At 43.8% G+C, this 17,883-nt stretch overlaps 1 protein-coding gene across 1 annotated transcript in view; it reads right to left on the minus strand.

Annotated features, from left to right (window-relative positions):
- Positions 1–1,182: 1,182 nt before the first annotated feature.
- The window catches only part of DUOX1 (dual oxidase 1), a 69,300-nt gene continuing 52,599 nt past the window's right edge, over positions 1,183–17,883 (minus strand). Inside the window, exons 27-33 of the mRNA XM_044662166.1 lie at positions 17,518–17,645; positions 10,400–10,553; positions 8,088–8,320; positions 7,680–7,838; positions 3,583–3,738; positions 2,999–3,127; positions 1,183–1,500 (exon numbers count right to left, since the gene is read on the minus strand). Coding sequence (XP_044518101.1) covers positions 1,378–1,500; positions 2,999–3,127; positions 3,583–3,738; positions 7,680–7,838; positions 8,088–8,320; positions 10,400–10,553; positions 17,518–17,645 — 1,082 coding nt within the window. The 3' untranslated portion in view covers positions 1,183–1,377. The remainder of the gene's footprint in view (positions 1,501–2,998; positions 3,128–3,582; positions 3,739–7,679; positions 7,839–8,087; positions 8,321–10,399; positions 10,554–17,517; positions 17,646–17,883) is intronic.

Genomic DNA, 17,883 nt, shown 5'->3' on the forward strand with positions numbered 1-17,883 from the left:
TCCTAGTTGTGTGACCCTGGGCAAGTCACTTAACCCCCATTGCCTAGGCCTTACACTCTTCTGCCTTGGAGCCAATACACAGTATTTGATCCTAAGATGGAAAGTAAGGGTTTAAAAAAATTCTTACTTTCTGTCTTAGTATGAATTCTAAGAAGAATGGCAAGGGGTAGGCAATCAGAGTTAAAATTACTTGCCCAGAGTCACACAGCTAGAAAGGGTCTGAGACCAGATTTGAACCCAGGTTCTCCTGATGCTCTATCCACTATGCCAGTTAGCTGTCCTGAAGCCTTAACTTTTAATGGATTTGGGATAATTGTATTTCTTTTCTGATAGAGGTTTTGGGTCATCAGAGGTGATGTCTAGTAAATGCTGAAGAGGACCGGATAAGAAACTTCCTCATGGGAAAACCTTTATTCTTTTCCTTAGCTCTGTCCCAGGTGGGAATAGTGACAAATTGGGATTGGTGTTGGGCCCTGGGCTCCCTGGGCACAGCCTGGCTAAGATGTCAGCCCTGCCCAGTTTTGGAGGGTCCTGACGCAAGCATTGGCAGAGTCAGTGTTTTTAGGTTCAACTGGCAAGAGGGCAGAATTAAGAAACCCCAGAAATAAGGACAGGAAAAATTATTTATTTGCATACAACAGTAAATGGATGGAATGAGAATATTCCAGCTGGAACAAGGAGGCAGGTAACCACAATGAATGGAAGAGAGGATCAGGAAGCCCCCAGCCCAAGTTCTATGAAAGAATAAAACAGGGGCTATTTAAAAACTTAGGAAACGAGACTGTACAGTTGGACTAGGATCCTGAGGAAAGGCTAAGTGAGGTCAGAAGGGAGAGTGTGCAAATCCAAGGAAAGGTAAAAGGTTAAGTGGTCCCACTCTTGCCACCCTTCCCTACTCATCCATTGTTCCTCAGCCACACTGACCCAATAGCAGCGTCTGAGGGGGCTAATATCTAGCATCTCAATAGCATTTTAAGGTTCGTGAAGCAACTCACATATGCTTTATTGCTTACGTGGAGTGGGGGGAACTCAAAAGATGCCAGCATCTGTACCCTAGGAATGCTCCCACTCCCCACGACAGGGAATAGCACAGAAACAGGTTACAAAGGAGAGGATGACTTTTTCCTCCCTCTTCTCTTTTCCCAAAAAGTAGTAGTTTCCCTCCACCACAGCCCCTGGGGTTTGTGTGTTATTCGCCCCATACCCATCGTGGTGCCAGGCCAGGGGACTGGGGCATAACCTGGGTTCTCAGGTGTGACCAGAATCACTTGAGAGACTTCAGTGGGCAAAAGAGGAGCTTGGGCTGGGCGGAGGAAGGAGCAGTTGTCTGAGCTCCAGCTCAGCAGAGGTAGGCAGTGAGAGACCCTCTATCGAGCCTCAGAAATTCTCATAATGATGGGAGAAGTGAGTCCCGTCCTGTCGGTTGATGAGCTGACAGGCCTTCTCTACATTTTTGGTCATGCCAGGGGGACCGCAGCTGAATACCCCAATTTTCCGAACCTGAGGAGAGGAGGAAGGGGAAAGGCCAAAGGGAAAGGTTAAGGTTCTGGCCTGGCACAGCCTGAGCAGTGATGGGGGAGGGAGTTGGGAACCAAGTCTGGGATGGGGGAATCAGTGCCAAGATGGAAAAGAGCCTGGGAGAGGTCCCTAAAAGGCATCAAGGGGGAATATATAACCAGTGGCCAGTCAAGGAGTGACAGAGCTGGGGTTAGAATCCAAGGTCTTTTAGAATTCCATTTAAAAAAAATTTAATTTAATTTAGCAAGTATTGATTAAGCACTCAGGCCATAGGAATTCAAAGTCATAAATGAAAAGAGCTGGCCTGTTTGCCACTCTCCATACATAATATTCCATCTCCCTCCATTCATTTGCAATAGCCTGGCCCCGGGCCTGGAATGCACTTCCTCAGAATCCCCGTCTTCGATTAAGGCTTAGCACAGGTGTTGCCTCCTACAGGAAGCCTTTTCCCATTCTCCTATTGGTACTGTTCCCTAATTACTTTGTATTTCTTTTGTATCTGATTCATATTTGTGTGTCTATGTACATGTTGACCCCTTCCTCCAGTAGAATGTTGGCTTTTTCAGGAGAGGGATTATTTCAAATTATTTTAAAACCCTTTCTGTCTTAGAATCAATACTAAGTATCAGTTCCAAGAGAGAAGAAAACAAAGGGCTAGGCAATAGGGGTTAAGTGACTTGCCCAGGGTCACACACCTGAGGCCAAATTTGAATTCAGGTTTTCCTTGCTCTCAATCCACTAAGCCATCTAGCTGCCAGGTACCTCAAATGTTATTAACCCCTTTTTGCAAGAGGAGGAGGAGGAAGAAGGCACAGAAAATTAAAATGACTTCCCCGTGGTCCCTGACTAAATTCCGCCATTATGCTATGAAAGGCAGCTTGCTGAAGAGAGTAGAGAGCTGGCCTCAGAGCCAGGAAAACTGAGTTCAGATCCTGCTTAGGACACATGATGGCTGTGGGAGCCTGGGCAAGTCATTTAAAGGTGACCCTTGGACACTTTCCAAGTGTATCCTGAATTTGATTAAAATGTAATTGGGAAATATTTAACAAAATAAAATGCTAAAACAAAGGTAATGTTACATTTTAAAATGAAGTCAACATGTGGCTGTAAGGATTCTTATGTATTAGATTAAAGGCTCATTTCTGTTTGAGTCTGACACCACCACCCTGGGCAACTCTGAAAAATTAGAAGTTTCAGAAAAGGTACTAACCTGCCCTGGTAGCAGGGATTTCCTTACATGGGAGTTCCCCAATACCAATGAAATCACAGGTGTCATCCTTATCTACTACGCTCCCTGCAGGGCATCATAGCCTTCTACTCCATCTCCCAACGTGGTACCTAATGCTCTCCATTCTCTTCCCAAACTCCTGGATCCTAGGACCTCAGTGACAACTTATTTTATCTGTCAGAGACGTCAAGGGAACTTAGTGCAGGACTCCTAATGGGTCACAGGAGGAGGCTTAAGGGTTTGGGTACTTACCTGTGGGTGGACCTCCTGCAGGGAGCTGAAGAAGGGGCCAAAGGGTGGGCGGCCAAAGTGGGTGATGGAGCGCAGGCCAGTGAAGAGGCTCCGGTTCAGCACCTTCTGGAAGTGTCGCTCACAGATATACTAAGAGAAAGAAGGAAAAGAGGAAGGAAGGGAAAGGAAGGAAGGAAAGGAGGGGAGAGAAAGGAAGAAGGAAGGATTTATTAAGTGCCTATTATGTGCCAGGTACTAGTTCAAGTGCTTTTCAAATATTATCTCAGTTGATCCTCTCAACAACCCTGGGAGGTAGGTGCTATTATTATCCCCATTTTATAGTTGAGGAAACTGAGGCAAACAAAGGTTAAGTGACTTGCCCTGGGGTCACACAGCTCATAAGTGTCGCGGAGACCAGATTTGAACTCAAGTATTCCTGCCTCTAGGCCCAGAACAAGCTACCTGTAAAAATGGGGCCAGGGATGAAGTAGAGGCTAATAGGTAGATTACCCACTGGGAGAGGGGTGATGAATGGAACTAGGAAAGAGAGCAGGTCATGGCCAATCAAATATGACCTCCTCTCCCAGCTCCTGGCCAGTTCTTACCAACATAGTGGTCCTGAGATCAAACTTCTCAGCCAGCTGAGTGATGTAGATGTGCACAGACACCAGATCCTGCCGGTCATTCTCCTCCACCTCCCGGATGATGTCTGCCAGCCACTCAAACTGCTTTTGAGTCCTTGTTACCCAGATGAAATAGATCTAAGGACACGAGCTTACAGTCAGCACTCCTAAATCCACAGTCTTCACTCTCAAGGAACCTCAAAACCTGAAAGGTCCCCCCTCCCTCTGTACACTCCCTGCCCTCACAGACACCAGGGACACCTCTCTACCTCATCATATTGGTCCTTTCCATATTATCCAACAAGGATGGTGTCCCAGATTAGGGGAGCTTCTGGCCAAAGGACATGGCTGTGACCAGAAACTGGGGGCATAGGCAGGAAGAAGGAAGCTTGAGAAAGATCTTGGCCTCTGATGAGAAGTCCCAAGCCCCTTTCAGACAGACTGAGTGCATGGAGAAGTGGGACATAAGGCAGACTTTGTGGGGTATCTGAAATTGTTAACCCAGGAATGGAAGGATAAGGAGTCTTTGGAGTGGCTACTCCGGGGTGTGATGAGGGAATTCTGAGATATGGGGAATATCTGGTAAGAATTCTTTATATCTGATACTATTGGAGATTCTCTCTTTTTTTAAACACCTACCTTCCATCTTAGAATCAATACTGTGTATTGGTTCCAAAGCAGAAGAGTGGTAAGATCTAGGTAATTGGTTTAAATGACCTGCCCAGGGTCACACAGCTAGGAAATCTCTGAGTTCAGATTTGAACCCAGGACCTCCCGCCTCTAGGCCTGGCTCTCTATTCACTGAGCCACCTAGCTGCCCCAGCCCAGGGACTGTTAACCAGAAATATATGAAGCTTGGGTTTTTTAAAAGTATTTTAACAATATAGCAACATAATTGAATAGAAATATAACCATGTTAATAGAATTGGTTTTCTTTGGAATCCTATTCATATATTATATATTTTAAAATGTTATTCTGAGCAGGGATGCATAGGCTTTTCTAGACTGCCAAAGGGGTCCGTGGCACAAAAAAGAATAAATGTCTCTACTGAGAAAGGGATGAATCTAGGACCTTAGAGGCCTGCTCCCCCCCTTCTCTACTGTGGCAAGTTCAGGTCTATCTGCCTAGAGAGGCAGATTGCCTCCTCCGTGGAAAATGACTTAAGCATCCTTGAGAAAAGCTTGCGCCCTATAGCTGTAGAGGATAGGGATGGTTTAGGGCTGATCTCAAAGATGAGAGGGAGCAAAAGTGGGTTCAAATGCCCATACTAGGCTTAAGTGAGAGCTCTCCTATATACAGACCTTGCTCAATTCGCCACCCCCCCACCACACCCCCGCCAAGAGAGAATCAGCAGACACCCCACCACCTGACATTTCAATGCTCAACTAGGGGGAAATGCTGAGGATGGGGGTTATGGGGAACTAGGAGGGGAAGAAAAAGAAATGGCTTACTAGAGGAGGAGAATTCACAAAGCTAGTTCTCTGTCATCTGCAGATTGCTGTCTGGGTAATGGGCTGTGCCTCTGCCTGACACATTCCTACCCCAATGATTCACTCTACTGAGCCTAGGGAGGCAAGCAGGGGCCTGCCACTCAGGTGCTAGGCAGGGGCACAAGGGCAGCTGGGGCTCTTGTATCAATGGAGCCCATGTAGCCTAAACTGGCTACATGGACCAAGGACTGTGCCCTCCTTTGCCTCCCCAACCTCCCCAAAGAATTCTGCCCAGTCTCCCTGGATTTCCTGCCTCTACTCCTCCCCAATCGCCTCCAATTCCAAAAGAAAGAGTTTTGCTGTGCTCCATCTCTGCTTCTCCTCCCCCATGCCCAGGGCTGGGAGATGCTCCAGGGGACTGCTCTGTTAGGGGGATCCACCCTCCCCATCCAATCCAACCCCTGATGGGAGAGAATCTCAGAGACCTAAGAATGCAGGGGAAATCATAGAATCTCTCAACTAGAAGTGGCCAGTTTGTCCAACCAGCAAGTGGGTTGTTTCCAAGGAAGCCAGATCCTTATTGGGTCCACCCTAATTAGCAAGAAGATTTTCCTTATGTCAAGGCCAAATCCCTTACACTTCCTAGTTCTGCCTTCAGGAACCAAGGAAGGCAAGCGACCTTCCCCTTCCCAAAGACGGTCCTTCAAATATGTGAAAACAGCCATCATGTACTCCTTGGATTCTCTGCTCTGGGACAACTAATCCTCACATGACATTTTATTCAATTCTCTAACTCTCCTGGCTACCCTCTTCTGAATGGTAACGTCCAGTTGTTTCAGTCATGTCCAGTTCTCTGTGACTCTATTTGGAGTTTTCTTGACAGAGATCCTGGAGAGGTTTGCCATGCCCTTCTTCAACTCATTTTACAGAGGAAGAAACTGGCAGAGTTAAGGGACTTGGCTAGGGTCACATAGCTAGTTAAGTGTCTGAGGCCAGATTTGAACTTGGGAAGATGAGCTCTATCCACTGTGCCATCTAGCTGCCCTGATTCTTGTTTAGACCTTTTAGTTATGCCTTTGACTCTTTGGGACTCTGTGGACCATACCCAGCCATGGGATTTTCTTGGCAAGAATACTAGAGAGGTTTGTAATTTCCTTCTCTGGTGGATTTTTTTGTCAGGCAATCAGAGATTACGTGATTTATCCAGGACCACACAGCTAGTGTGTGTGTGTGTGTGTGTGTGTGTGTGTGTGTGTGTGTGTGTGTGTTCTCGAGGCNGTGTGTGTGTGTGTGTGTGTGTGTGTGTGTGTGTGTGTGTGTGTGTGTGTTTTCTCGAGGCTTCATTTAAACTTGGTTCTTTCTGGAGCCACCTAGCTGTCTTGTTTACTAGTAAATAAACATGTTTTGAGGGCCTGCTATGTGCCTGACTAAGCGCTGGGGATAGCAAGAAAGGCTGAAGTCATCCCCTGCTCTCAAGCAAAGTCTAATGAGAGAGACAATGAGCAAATCATTATGTACAAATAAAATGTCTAAAGAATCATTTGGAGAAAATCAACAGAAAGAAGGCATTAGCATTAAGGGGGATCAGGAAAGGCTTCTGGTGCAAAGGATTTGAAGGAAGCCAGGAAAGCCTGGAGGAGACATGAGAAGGGAGAGAATTCCATCTTTAAGGAATATAATAACCAGAGAAAAATGTCCAGAATCTAGAGATGGAAAAGCAAGGATAGAATTCACTCCAGAATTATCTTGAGTGCAGAGTATTCCATCCTACAACTTGTCTATATATTTTCTAAAATGTGGTGCCCAGAATTAAACTCAGTACTTCAGATGAACTAAACAGCTCAGTGGATGGAATGCTGGGTCTGAAGTTAGGAAGACCTTTGTGCAAATCCAGCCTCAGACACTTAGTAGTTGTGGGATCTAGGGCAAGTTGTTTAACCCCTGTCTCAGTTTCCTCATCTGTAAAATGGAAGTAATTATAGCATTTCTCTCACATGGTTATTGTGGGAATCAAATGGACAAACATGAACTTGGCAAATCTTAAAGAGCTTTATTTGTTGCTGTTGTTTAGTTGTTTTTCAATCATGTTCAACTCTTTGTGACTCCATTTAGGGTTTTCTTGGCAAAGATTTTATAGTGGTTTACCGTTTCCTTTTCCAGATCATTTTATAAGTGAGGAAACTGAGGCAGGCAATGTTAAATAATTTGTCCGGGACACAGAGATAGGACATGTTGGAGATCAGATTTGAATTTAGATCTTCCTGACTCCAGGCCCAGCACCCTATCCACGGAGCTGCCCCGCTGCCCAAAGAGCTAGATAAATGCTGGCTATTATTCCTGTGAGCTCCTTGAGAGTAGACTGTTTTTTGCTTCTTTGCCTCTGTAGCACTTAGCACGGTGCCTGACATATCAGAGAGGCTTAATAAATGCTTGTTGCCTTGACTTTATTGGGGCATTGTAGAATATGACGATTCCTCTTTTAGTCTGGACACCACGCTTCCCTGAGTGTTGGGCTTAGGGTCAGGAAGTTTCCTCCCCGGACACGCAATGGCTGTGTGACTTTGGCTGGGTACAGCAGCCCCCGGAGGGATTTGCTATGGTCACTGTTCTTTTTCCTCAGAGCTGGGGCCTGGGAGAGGAACTCTCACCTTTTTACAGGGCATTTGGCAGCTTACTGATGACTTGAAGACGAGGTCTTTGAGGATAGAGGCAAAGGGGGTAACCCCAATGCCTCCACCCACCAGCACAGACACCTCAAACTTGTGCCACTCTTGGTGACCTTCTCCAAATGGCCCATCTAGGTATAACTGTCATAAGGGAAGAAGAGAGAAAGTATTAGTCTGACCACTCAGCCTTGTACTGCGTCTGACACAAGGTAATGGGACAAGGAGATTATGGGTAGGGAATTACCAAGCCTTTCACCACTCTGAGTGCACAGTGTGTCAGGGGGATTCTTAGGGTTCCTAGAGTTATGGACCCTGCATCGAGGTTGGAGGGATCCTTTGGGGAATCTCTTTCGAGTCCAAAAAAGAGATTCTGGGGTATTTGCAAAGTACCTTAGGGTATTTGATGCTGCTGGTGCCTGGTGTAGGTGAATAGATCTCTCTGAGCCGGGTAGTCCAGGGTCCCACAGCCCTGATGTGCAGGCTGAGTGTGTCTTCGTGGGGTGCCGAGGTGAGTGTGAAGGGATGGTATTCTGTGGTCCCCAGAGCTAGGCAGGCTATACGGACCCACTGCCCTGACTTATACTCAAAGCCCTGGGGCCGCTGGAATCGAAGGTGAGTCACGCCTGGGGACAAAGGAGACAGCCAAGGCAGCCTCAGACATAATTACACCTACAGCTTCCAGGAAGCCTCCACCTGCAGTCCCAGCCCTGCTCTACCTGCTGGGACCACATTACACGCCTCCACTCGCCAAGTTCCATTCCCTCCCTAGGGATGGGAGTAAGGGAGGGGAATTGGATTAGACAACTCTAGGGTAGCCAGAAACCACAGTGTGGGAGACCCCAATGATGCCTCTGTCCAAGGAATGAACTGTGGCTAGGATTTCTCATTTCCCACTTCTTTATCATGATATGAGATGTTCTGGGGTTTGGGGGCAGAAAAGGACACAGGAAGGACTTTGTGTCACAATAAGGGCTTCCCCCCGGGCCATTCTTGCCTTGCTAAGGATGCCCTAAAAGATCGGATGCTAATTGTCCCAGCATTTCTGTCATGGTATTTAGGAGAGGTCAGATAATGGGTGCTTAGCAGATAGTGGGTGCATAATAAATGCTTCTTGACTGATTGGAGGTATCTTGAATAGAAATGTGTGGTAGTGAGATGTGAGTGGCTCACAGGGTCATATATTTAGAATTGGAAAGGGCCTTAGAAGCCCTTAATTTGATAGATGAGGAAATGGAGGCCCCAGAGAACTTACATATCTTGCCCAGGATCAGACAGCTACTAAATGTCTGAGGCCAGATTCAAACCTTGGGCTTCCTGACGCTGAGTCTAGCATTCTACATATCCCACCATGCTACTGTGAGAGGAGAGAAAATGGATGAAGCTAGGAAGAGGACATCTGTACAGCTGGGTCCTGGGTCTTTCCCCCTCATATTAACATTGTGGTGTATTGGAGGGCTGTCCATGATAGTTGAGGGGTTGAGGCTTGTGTTACTTCAGAACCCACCTGGAGAGAGAGAGCTAGGTGGAAAAGTGGATAGAGCACTGGGTTTGGAATCAGAAAGACTCATCTTCCTGAGTTCCAATCTGGCCCCGGATGCTTGGTAGCCATATGACCCAGGGCAAGTCATTTAACTTTGTTTGCTTCAGTTTCTTTATCTGTATGATAAGCTGGAGAAGGAAATGGCAAACCATTCCAGTATCTTTGCCAGGAAGAGTTGGACACAACGGAAAAAGTCCAGACAGAATTGTAGGAGCAAGTGAGGCTGTAGGAGTATGGGATCATAGATCCAAGAGCAAGGAAGGGCTAGTTCAGTCCTTTCATCTTATAGAGGAGAAACTGAGATCCAGGGGAGTTTAAATGACTTGGCTAAGGTTGCCCAGAGAGAAAGCAGCAGAATTAGCAATTAAATGGAAGGCCTCAGGACTAATGAGCTCTACACTCACTCTGGCTACATATGGTAAGCTCCAGCCTAGAGTTCCCTGTCTGAAAGGAGGAAGTTCAGCTTGCTCTTGACTTCTTGTCCCTAGAAAAGAATATCTAGGTAGCATAGGTCTGGAGTCAGGAGGACCTGGGTTCAAATTTGACCTTAGCTAATTCCTAGCTGTGTTACCCTAGGCAAGTCACTTCCAATTGCCTAGCTCTTACTGTTCTTCTGTCTTAGAACTGATACTAGACAGAAGGTAAGGGTTAAAAAAGCAAAAAAGGGGGAACTGGGAATGTAACACACTCCCTGTTGAGGGACTCAACTTGGAGTCTATGAATTTAGTGTAAAGTTTTCTTGATAACTGTATTTCGCTATGGTTGATTTCCTTTGTCTTTTATGCATACATTTAAAAATATTATCGTGAGAAAGGTTGCAAAGGTTTCCCCAGAATGCCAAAGGGATCCTTGATAGAGTTCAGAGCCCTGATCTGTTGGGAACGTATATACATGCCAGTTAGGAAAGGCTCATTGAGCCAGGGATCTTGGAATCATCCATGGCCTCTCTGAGGGTAACTCTCCCTTCTAGTTTTCTCCTATCCTACCCCTTTCCCCTAGACCCATGGCTGAGGCTTGGCAGAACATCCTAGGCATTTAGGGGGGGGCTTGTGGATTCTCAGTTCCTGAACATGACCAAGGAAGATGACCAGATAGCCCAGACACCTTAGCATCTGAGTCCAATCTGCTCTGACCTTGATGATAGGATTAATGTTCCCCATACCTGAGGGCAGCAGTTCAGCCTTCACCACACTGATTTCCACCTTCTTTCGGCTCAGGCTCACCAGTTTGTCCCCACCATAGATAAGAGCGGGGGCCAAGAAGAATAAATGGAATCGAGGCAACTGGATGAGGGCAAAACTGCCATGAATAATGAGCTGAAAAGACAGAGCTAGTTAGTACAGTGCACATCCAGGGATACCCTTCCCCATTCACCACAAAGGTCAAGGTTTGTTCTAAACCTTTGCCTCCCATAAACCTGGGTCCCAGATGTCCAACTCGAAAACTGAGCAGATGACATACTTCTCAGGGAATTGGAATAAATCACATTTAGTGATTACAGGACCCGGATGTCAGAAGTTAGCCTCTAAAGGCTGGATGACCATGTTAGCAAAGAGATTATAAGAGAAATCTCTGACTTCCTAAGCCAACTGAGATGGATGAAATAATTTTTTAACCCTTATCTTTCATCTTAGAATCAATATTGTGTATTGGTTTTAAGGCAGAAGAGTGGTAAGGGTTAGGCAATGGGGTTAAGTGACTTGCCCAGGATCACACAGCTAGGACGTGTATGAGGACAGATTTGAACCCAGGAGCTCCTGTCTCTAAGCCTGGATCTCTCCATCCACTGAGCTACCCAGATGCCCCCAGGATGAGATCCTTTTTAGAATGCAGTGAAGGAAGTTCCACAACCTCCTCTTTTAGAAAACTGAGAGCAACTCTTCACCACATTTCTATCTTTTTTTTTTTTTTGAACCCTTTCCTTCTGTCTTAGTAGCAATTCTAAGACGAGAAGTGCTAGGAAATTTGGGTTGTGACTTGCCCAGAGTTACACAGCTAGGAAGTGTCTGGGGCTAGATTTGAACCCAGGTCCTCCTGACTCTAGGCCTGGAGCTTTATCCAACTTAGCTGTCCCTTTTCACTATTTTCCATAAAACAACTTGGAATCTTAATAATGGAAGAAACTTTAGAAACCATTTGTCTACCCATCGTTCCTCCTCTTCCATTAAAGGAATCCCATCCACAAATTTCTTGTTACACTTGGTCATTCAGCCTCTGCTAACCTTTAAGCATCCATCAAGTGGTCCTGATATTGTTTCCTCTAGATTCTGTCCGATTCCCGCCATCTTTCTTTTCTTTTTTTTTTTTTAACTTAAAATTTTTTTTTCAATTGCATGTAGAAAAATTTTTTGACAATTGTTTTCTGACATTTTGTAATTCAGATTCTCTCCATCCCTCTCTCCCCACCTCCTCCAGGCGGTAAATAGTCTGCTACAAGCAATACCAGTGCTTTCATTAAATTAAATACATATTTCCATATTCCTCATGCTGTGACAGAAGGCATATATCACACATACAATAAAAAACTCATGAAAGAAATAAAGTGGAAGATAGTGTGTTTTGATCTGCAGTCAGACTTCTTTGGCTGTGGGTAGCATTTGTTATCATGAGTCTCTTGGTGTTATCTTGGGACCATGTCTTGCAAATAATAGTTTAGTTCCCATCGACTTTCATCATCGGGCTTTTCAAACCAATCATATCTACCACAAGCCTCTATTTCTCCATCATTCCTTTCTCTTACTATCCTCTTGTAGTCCAGCTTCAGTCCCTGCCCACTCTATTGAAACTGGTCTCTCAAAGGACATCAATGACTTTTCCTTTCCTTTCCTTTCCTTTCCTTTCCCTTCCCTTTCCTTTCCTTTCCTCTCCTTTCTTCTCCTCTTCTCTCCTCTCCTCTTTTCTTTTCTTTTCTGAAACTCTTACTTTCTGCCTTAGAATCAATACTGTGTATTGGTTCCAAGGCAGAAGAGCGTTAAGGGCTAAGCAATGGTGGTTAAGTGACTTACCCAGGGTCACAATGACCTTTTCTGGTGAGCATATACAAGGACCTTCCTCCCCACCCCAATCTTATCAATTTCGACCTTTCTATAGCAATTGGCCCTAGTTAATCCTTTAGACATTTTATATTTATATTTTATTATTATACACAACACATGTTTAATATTTTTTTTTTATCCTGGGACTCCATTCTAGGAGCATAGGGCCACAGCCAGTAGGCAATGGGTCGCTCAAGGTCACCCAGCTGGGAAGTGTCTGAGCCCGGATTTGAACCTAGGACCTTTCATCTCTAGGCCTGGCTCTCAATCCACTGAGCTACCCAGCTGCCCCTACTTTAGGTTGCAGTTTCTTTAGCAGATGTAGTTTTTACATCTGTAGTTTTTACATAATATAAACATACTATAATATTAAATGTGTTATATATTTATACTTTATAATAATTTATTTAAATTCTAAAACAAGAATTGCAAAAGATAGACATATTTTCATAGGGTAAAGGCTCTATTAAACCTTTTTTTGCCTAGAACTGTGCTAAGTGCTGAATTGAGTTAAGCACTCAAAAAATACCGGTTAAATTGAATTGAAAGGCTCTCTTCTACCACTGCCTTTTATTCTTCTTTTCTTCAGTTATTCCCAAATCTCTTAACCTTTCCTCACAAAACTAATTTAAAACCTCTCAAAAGCTCTGTGAATTCTCTCCATTTTCCCCATATACCTCCTTTATAAAGCATTCAACCAGCACTGAATAAAATGAGAGACCGACTTTATGCTTTCATTGATGCACTCAATCTTATGCTGACTTTTTTCTTTAAACCACAGGGCTTTATTGAAGATTCATTGTCACCATGACACCCAGATTGTTTACTGCTCTATTAACTCCCAGTCTTCTCTTGTCTCCTGACATTGAGGTTTTCTGGTCCACTCCTGGTCTCTTCCTCTGTACCCAAATCCTTTAATTGCCACCTTGACAATGCTACTGAAACACCCTATTTGCATCAAGGGATCTCCAAATCCAAGAGCTATATCTGAGCTTAGTGGGAGATTCTCTGGTCCTACGTAGCCCAAAGTGAAGAACAGAAGGGATTAGGAGGAAGATTTCAGAGCAGTTGAGCCTAGAGTGGTCTAGAAAAGTATCCTGGAATGTCACTGGTCTCCTGTCTCCTTGGACCAAGCAAAAGAAATGACTGATTCTCAGGGAAGCCCATAACTCAGAGGTAAATCAGAAGAGAAGGAAGGCTCTTGATCTCAGGGAGTTGGCTTTTTTCACACTAGGGTACTGGGTCAGGGAGCACCCATTATCTCACATTTTTCTGGGTGTCCCATACATATCACAGTTGCTGATCTATTCCAAAGAATTTAGAAAATCACTTCCCACTCCTTGCAGAGACATAGCTGGAAAGAGGCCAAGGTTCCACCCATTGCTGAGAAGGTAGAGATGAAGTTAGTAGACACAATTTCTTTTTAAAAAAAATTTAAAACCTTTACCTTCTGTCTTAGAATCAATACTAAATATCGATTCTAAGGAAGAAGAGCAATCCAGGACTGGTGCTCTATCCACTGTGCTACCTAATGGCCCCTAACTATTTCCATCCTTGGATAGATTTAATTAACGGGGAAAATGTCCAAAAATCAAGCATAAAACACCCTCTTTGGGATTTCCACTTAATGATTACATTTCTGACTTCTAGGGCCAAAAAAACCAAGTTTAATTCTTCTATAAGACAGCTTGCAGATAGCTCTACTTTTCTAATTCTCCTTAAAAACACACACATACACAAAACTCCTACCTTCTGTCTTGGAATCAATAGTAAGTATCGGTTCCAAGGCAGAAGGGCCGTCAAGGCTAGGAAATTGGAGTTAAGTGACTTGCCCAGGGTCACACAGCAAGGAAGTGTCCCAGGACTGTGCCATTTAGCTACCTCTCTGTTTCTCCTTTCCTCCAAGCTAAGTTCTTTAACTCCAAGCTCACTTCTCCCCAGGCCTTTCCACTGATCCTCAGAAGGGTCTTGAGGTCCTTCTCTATCTTGGTCGTTCTACTCTGGATACTCTCCAGCTTAGCAATGTCCTTCCTACAATATGGCTCCAGAATCCAACACAATACTCCATAGGGGCCTGAATAGGACAGAAAACAGCAGGACCTTTTCTTCCATATTTAGGGAAACTGTGCTTAATGTAGCTTAGAAGATCATAGTTGTAGAGAGGACAATAAGAGAGTCTAGAATTGTTGGATGCTAATAACCAGGTCTTAAAATGGGGTGGGATGAGAATTACAAGGGCTTAAAAACTTAAAATAGGGGCAACGAGAGATCCAGGCCTGGATCCAAGAAGTTCTGGCTTCAAATCTGGCCTCAGATATTTCCTAGCAGTGTGACCCTGGGCAAGTCCCTTAGCCTTGGCTGCCTAGCCTTTGTCTCTTCTATCTTAGAATCAATACTTAGTATTGATTCTAAGGCAGAAAGTAAGGGTTTAAAAAAAACAAAACAAGTCAACCACAAGGGACTAGTGATGAAAAGTGCTATTTACACTCATAGAAGGAACTGTCAGAGGATGAATGTAGATCAAACCATGCCACCATTTCTCATACTATTTCCTTCATGAGTTTTTTCTTACATGTGCGACACATATGTCTTCTTTCACAACATGAGGAATTGGGAAATTTGTATTCCACGACAACACTGAAATAAATAACACTGAAATAATATATTAGATTGTTTGCTGCCTGGTGATGGCAGAGGGGAGGGAAGGAGAGAATTTGGATTTCAAAAGGTCAGAAAGCAATTGTTCAAAAATTACTTCTACATGTTGTTGAAAAAATCATGAAAGGAATGAGTTGGTTTAAAAAAAGACAGAGTATAGTTTCTGATTGAGACTTATACTACAAGGAGTAATTTTTATGAAAATGGTAAAATAGATGGACTCACCCAGATCTGAGACCAAAAACATTGGAAAGAAACAATGAAAATCAGTTCAGAAACGAAATGGCTAACAACCTGACTCTTTCTTCTTCTTTGAGAAAAGAAGATGGGGGCAGCTAGGTAGCACAGTGGATAGAGCTCCAGGCCTGGAGTTGGGAGCACTTGGGTTCAAATCTGACCTCATTGTGTGACCCTGAGCAAGTCACTCAATTCCAATTGCCTAGCCCTAGCTTTTCTTATGCCTTAGAATTAATACTATTATAGAAGATAAGAGCTAAATTAAAAGAAAGAGAGAGAAAGCGAAAGGAGGTAAGAAGATATGAAAAGAATGAGGAAAGGGGGAGAATAAGGGAAAAGAAAATAAGAATAGAGGAGAGAAGAGAATGGAAAATAAGAATAGAGGAGAGAAGGGAAGAAGACAAATGAAAAAAGATGGAGGGAAGGAGAGGAGAGGAAAATGGAAGACAGGAGACAGGATGAGAAGAAACTGGAAGAAAGGAAAGGAGAATGAGAAAGAGGAAAAAGGAAAGGAGGGTGAGAGACAGGAAAGAGGAGAAGAGAATGCATAAGAACAAAGGAGAATGGGGGAAGAAGAAGAGGAAGAAGTAGGGCAGGGATGATAATGGAGAAGAAAATGGAAGGAAGGAAAATGGAGAGAAAGAAAAGGAAAATGGAGGGAAGGAAACGAGAATGGAAAATAGAAGAATGAATGAGAAGAGTGGTATAGGGACAAAGTTTCTGGGGAGAGGAGGAGGGACACATAGAAGAGGACAAGATGGGTGGAGTTATATAATATTTTTTATTGGCAATCTGTGCAATGGAATTCTAAGCAAGCTCATTAACTTTCCAAGTTCATAATACTTAGAGGGGTGGGGTTACTAACACCCTGAAAGTCAAAAACAGAAACAAGGTGACCTTGGCACATTTAAAAAAATATTAGTCCAAAAGAGGATAATGTTCCAATAAGGAAGAGATAGATGCAAGGTAGTCTACACAGAGAGACAAACCAAACCACTTAAGAAGAGGGAAGATTGAGATGGGAAAGAAAATTAAGCAGGGTATTGTAGGACCCCAAGTTGAACATGGATCTATAGTATAGAGCTGTTATTGACATTTCTAGTAGAACAGAAAAGTTCTTCTCATCAGAATCAGACTATGAGATAGTCAATTTTTGTTTTAAAAGGGATGTGGGAGGGGGCAGCTAGGTAGCACAGTAGATAGAGTTCCAGATCTGGAGTTGGGAAGACCTGGGTTCAAATTTGATCTCTGACACTTCCTAGCTGTGTGACCTTGGGCAGGTCATTTAACTCCAGGTCCCTAGCTCTTGCTGCTCTTCTCTCTTAGAACTTAGATACTAAGAGGACAAGGTTTAAAAAAGTGTTGGGTTTTTTTAAGGATGTGGGATGTCAGAATGAGTAGGCAACTGGACTATGAGTCTGGATAACCTAGGTTCAAGTCTTAGCCTTGACACATACTTGTTGTATGAACCTAGATAATTACAGATCTGTCATAAATGTCCAAAAATTTTTCTATAGCACCTCTTTTTGTAGCGGCAAAGGATTGGAAACTAAGTGGAAGCCCATTAATAGGGAGATGGATGAAAAATTATGGTATATGAATACAATGGAATACTCTTTTGCTATAAGAAATGAATAAAGGAATGAATTCAGAGAAATTTGAGAAGACTTGTATGAACTGATGCAGAGTGAAAAGAGCAGAACCATGAAAACAACTTATATAATAACTACATCATAAAGATAATCTGAAAGACTTAAGAATTCTAATCATTAGGAGGCATCTAGGTAGCTTAGTGGACTGTGAGCTAGGCCCAGAAATGGGAAGTCCTGGGTTCAAATGTGGTCTCAGATACTTCCTAGCTGTGTGACCCTGTGCAAGTCACTTAACTCCCACTGCCTAACACCTTACCACTCTTTTCTCTTAGAATCAATATTGATTCTAAGATGCAAGGTAAAGGTTTTAAAAAAAAAAGAATTCTAATTCTTGTAATGACCAGCCACAATTTTAGAGGACCAATGTGGAAGCCTCTATACATCTTCTGATAGAGAGGTAGTAGATGTAAAATAAGACATATAATTTTGGAACTGGTCAATGTGGGAATTTATTTTTCTTGACTATGTGTATTTGTTGTAAGGGTTTGTTTTTTCTTTTAACATTAGGAATAGAGTGGGAGGAGGAGAAAAATAAATATTTAGTAATTAAAAGTAAAATAAAATTTAAAATGCACAAACTTAGGTCTGGACAAAAACAAATCGAGAAACTATAGAACACTGAAGTGATCAATGAATCTCTTCCTTCTTTAATTCCTGGGGTTACTGCCCAGCTCCCAGCAACTATGAGCTGCCCTTACCAGGATGTAGAGCAAAATGTAGAGGTGGTGGGTCAGCCAGAAGCCTCGGAAGCTTCGCCGGCGGAAGTGGTGGGAAGCAAAGACATACATGATGGCCAGGACCATGAGCAGCATAACTCCTGTTAAGCCTAAAGAGCAGGAACAAGGGGGAAAGGAGCAGAGAAAATGAACTGGAGCAGGTGAGAAGAGCAAGGATGAGTTGAAAGCACAAACAGGGTCCCCTTCCCCGCTCCATACCCTGAGGCAACAGAAGCAGCCCAGAGTTTCTCTCCCAAGGTTCAGTTTTCCTCCTCATCTTCAGCAGAGCTCAAAGACCTTCTATCATCAACACCAGCACGTTTGACCTGGTTGCCACGACAACATCAC

The sequence above is a fragment of the Gracilinanus agilis genome, chromosome 2, assembly GCF_016433145.1.
Source record: "Gracilinanus agilis isolate LMUSP501 chromosome 2, AgileGrace, whole genome shotgun sequence".
NCBI classification, from domain to species: Eukaryota; Metazoa; Chordata; class Mammalia; order Didelphimorphia; family Didelphidae; genus Gracilinanus; species Gracilinanus agilis.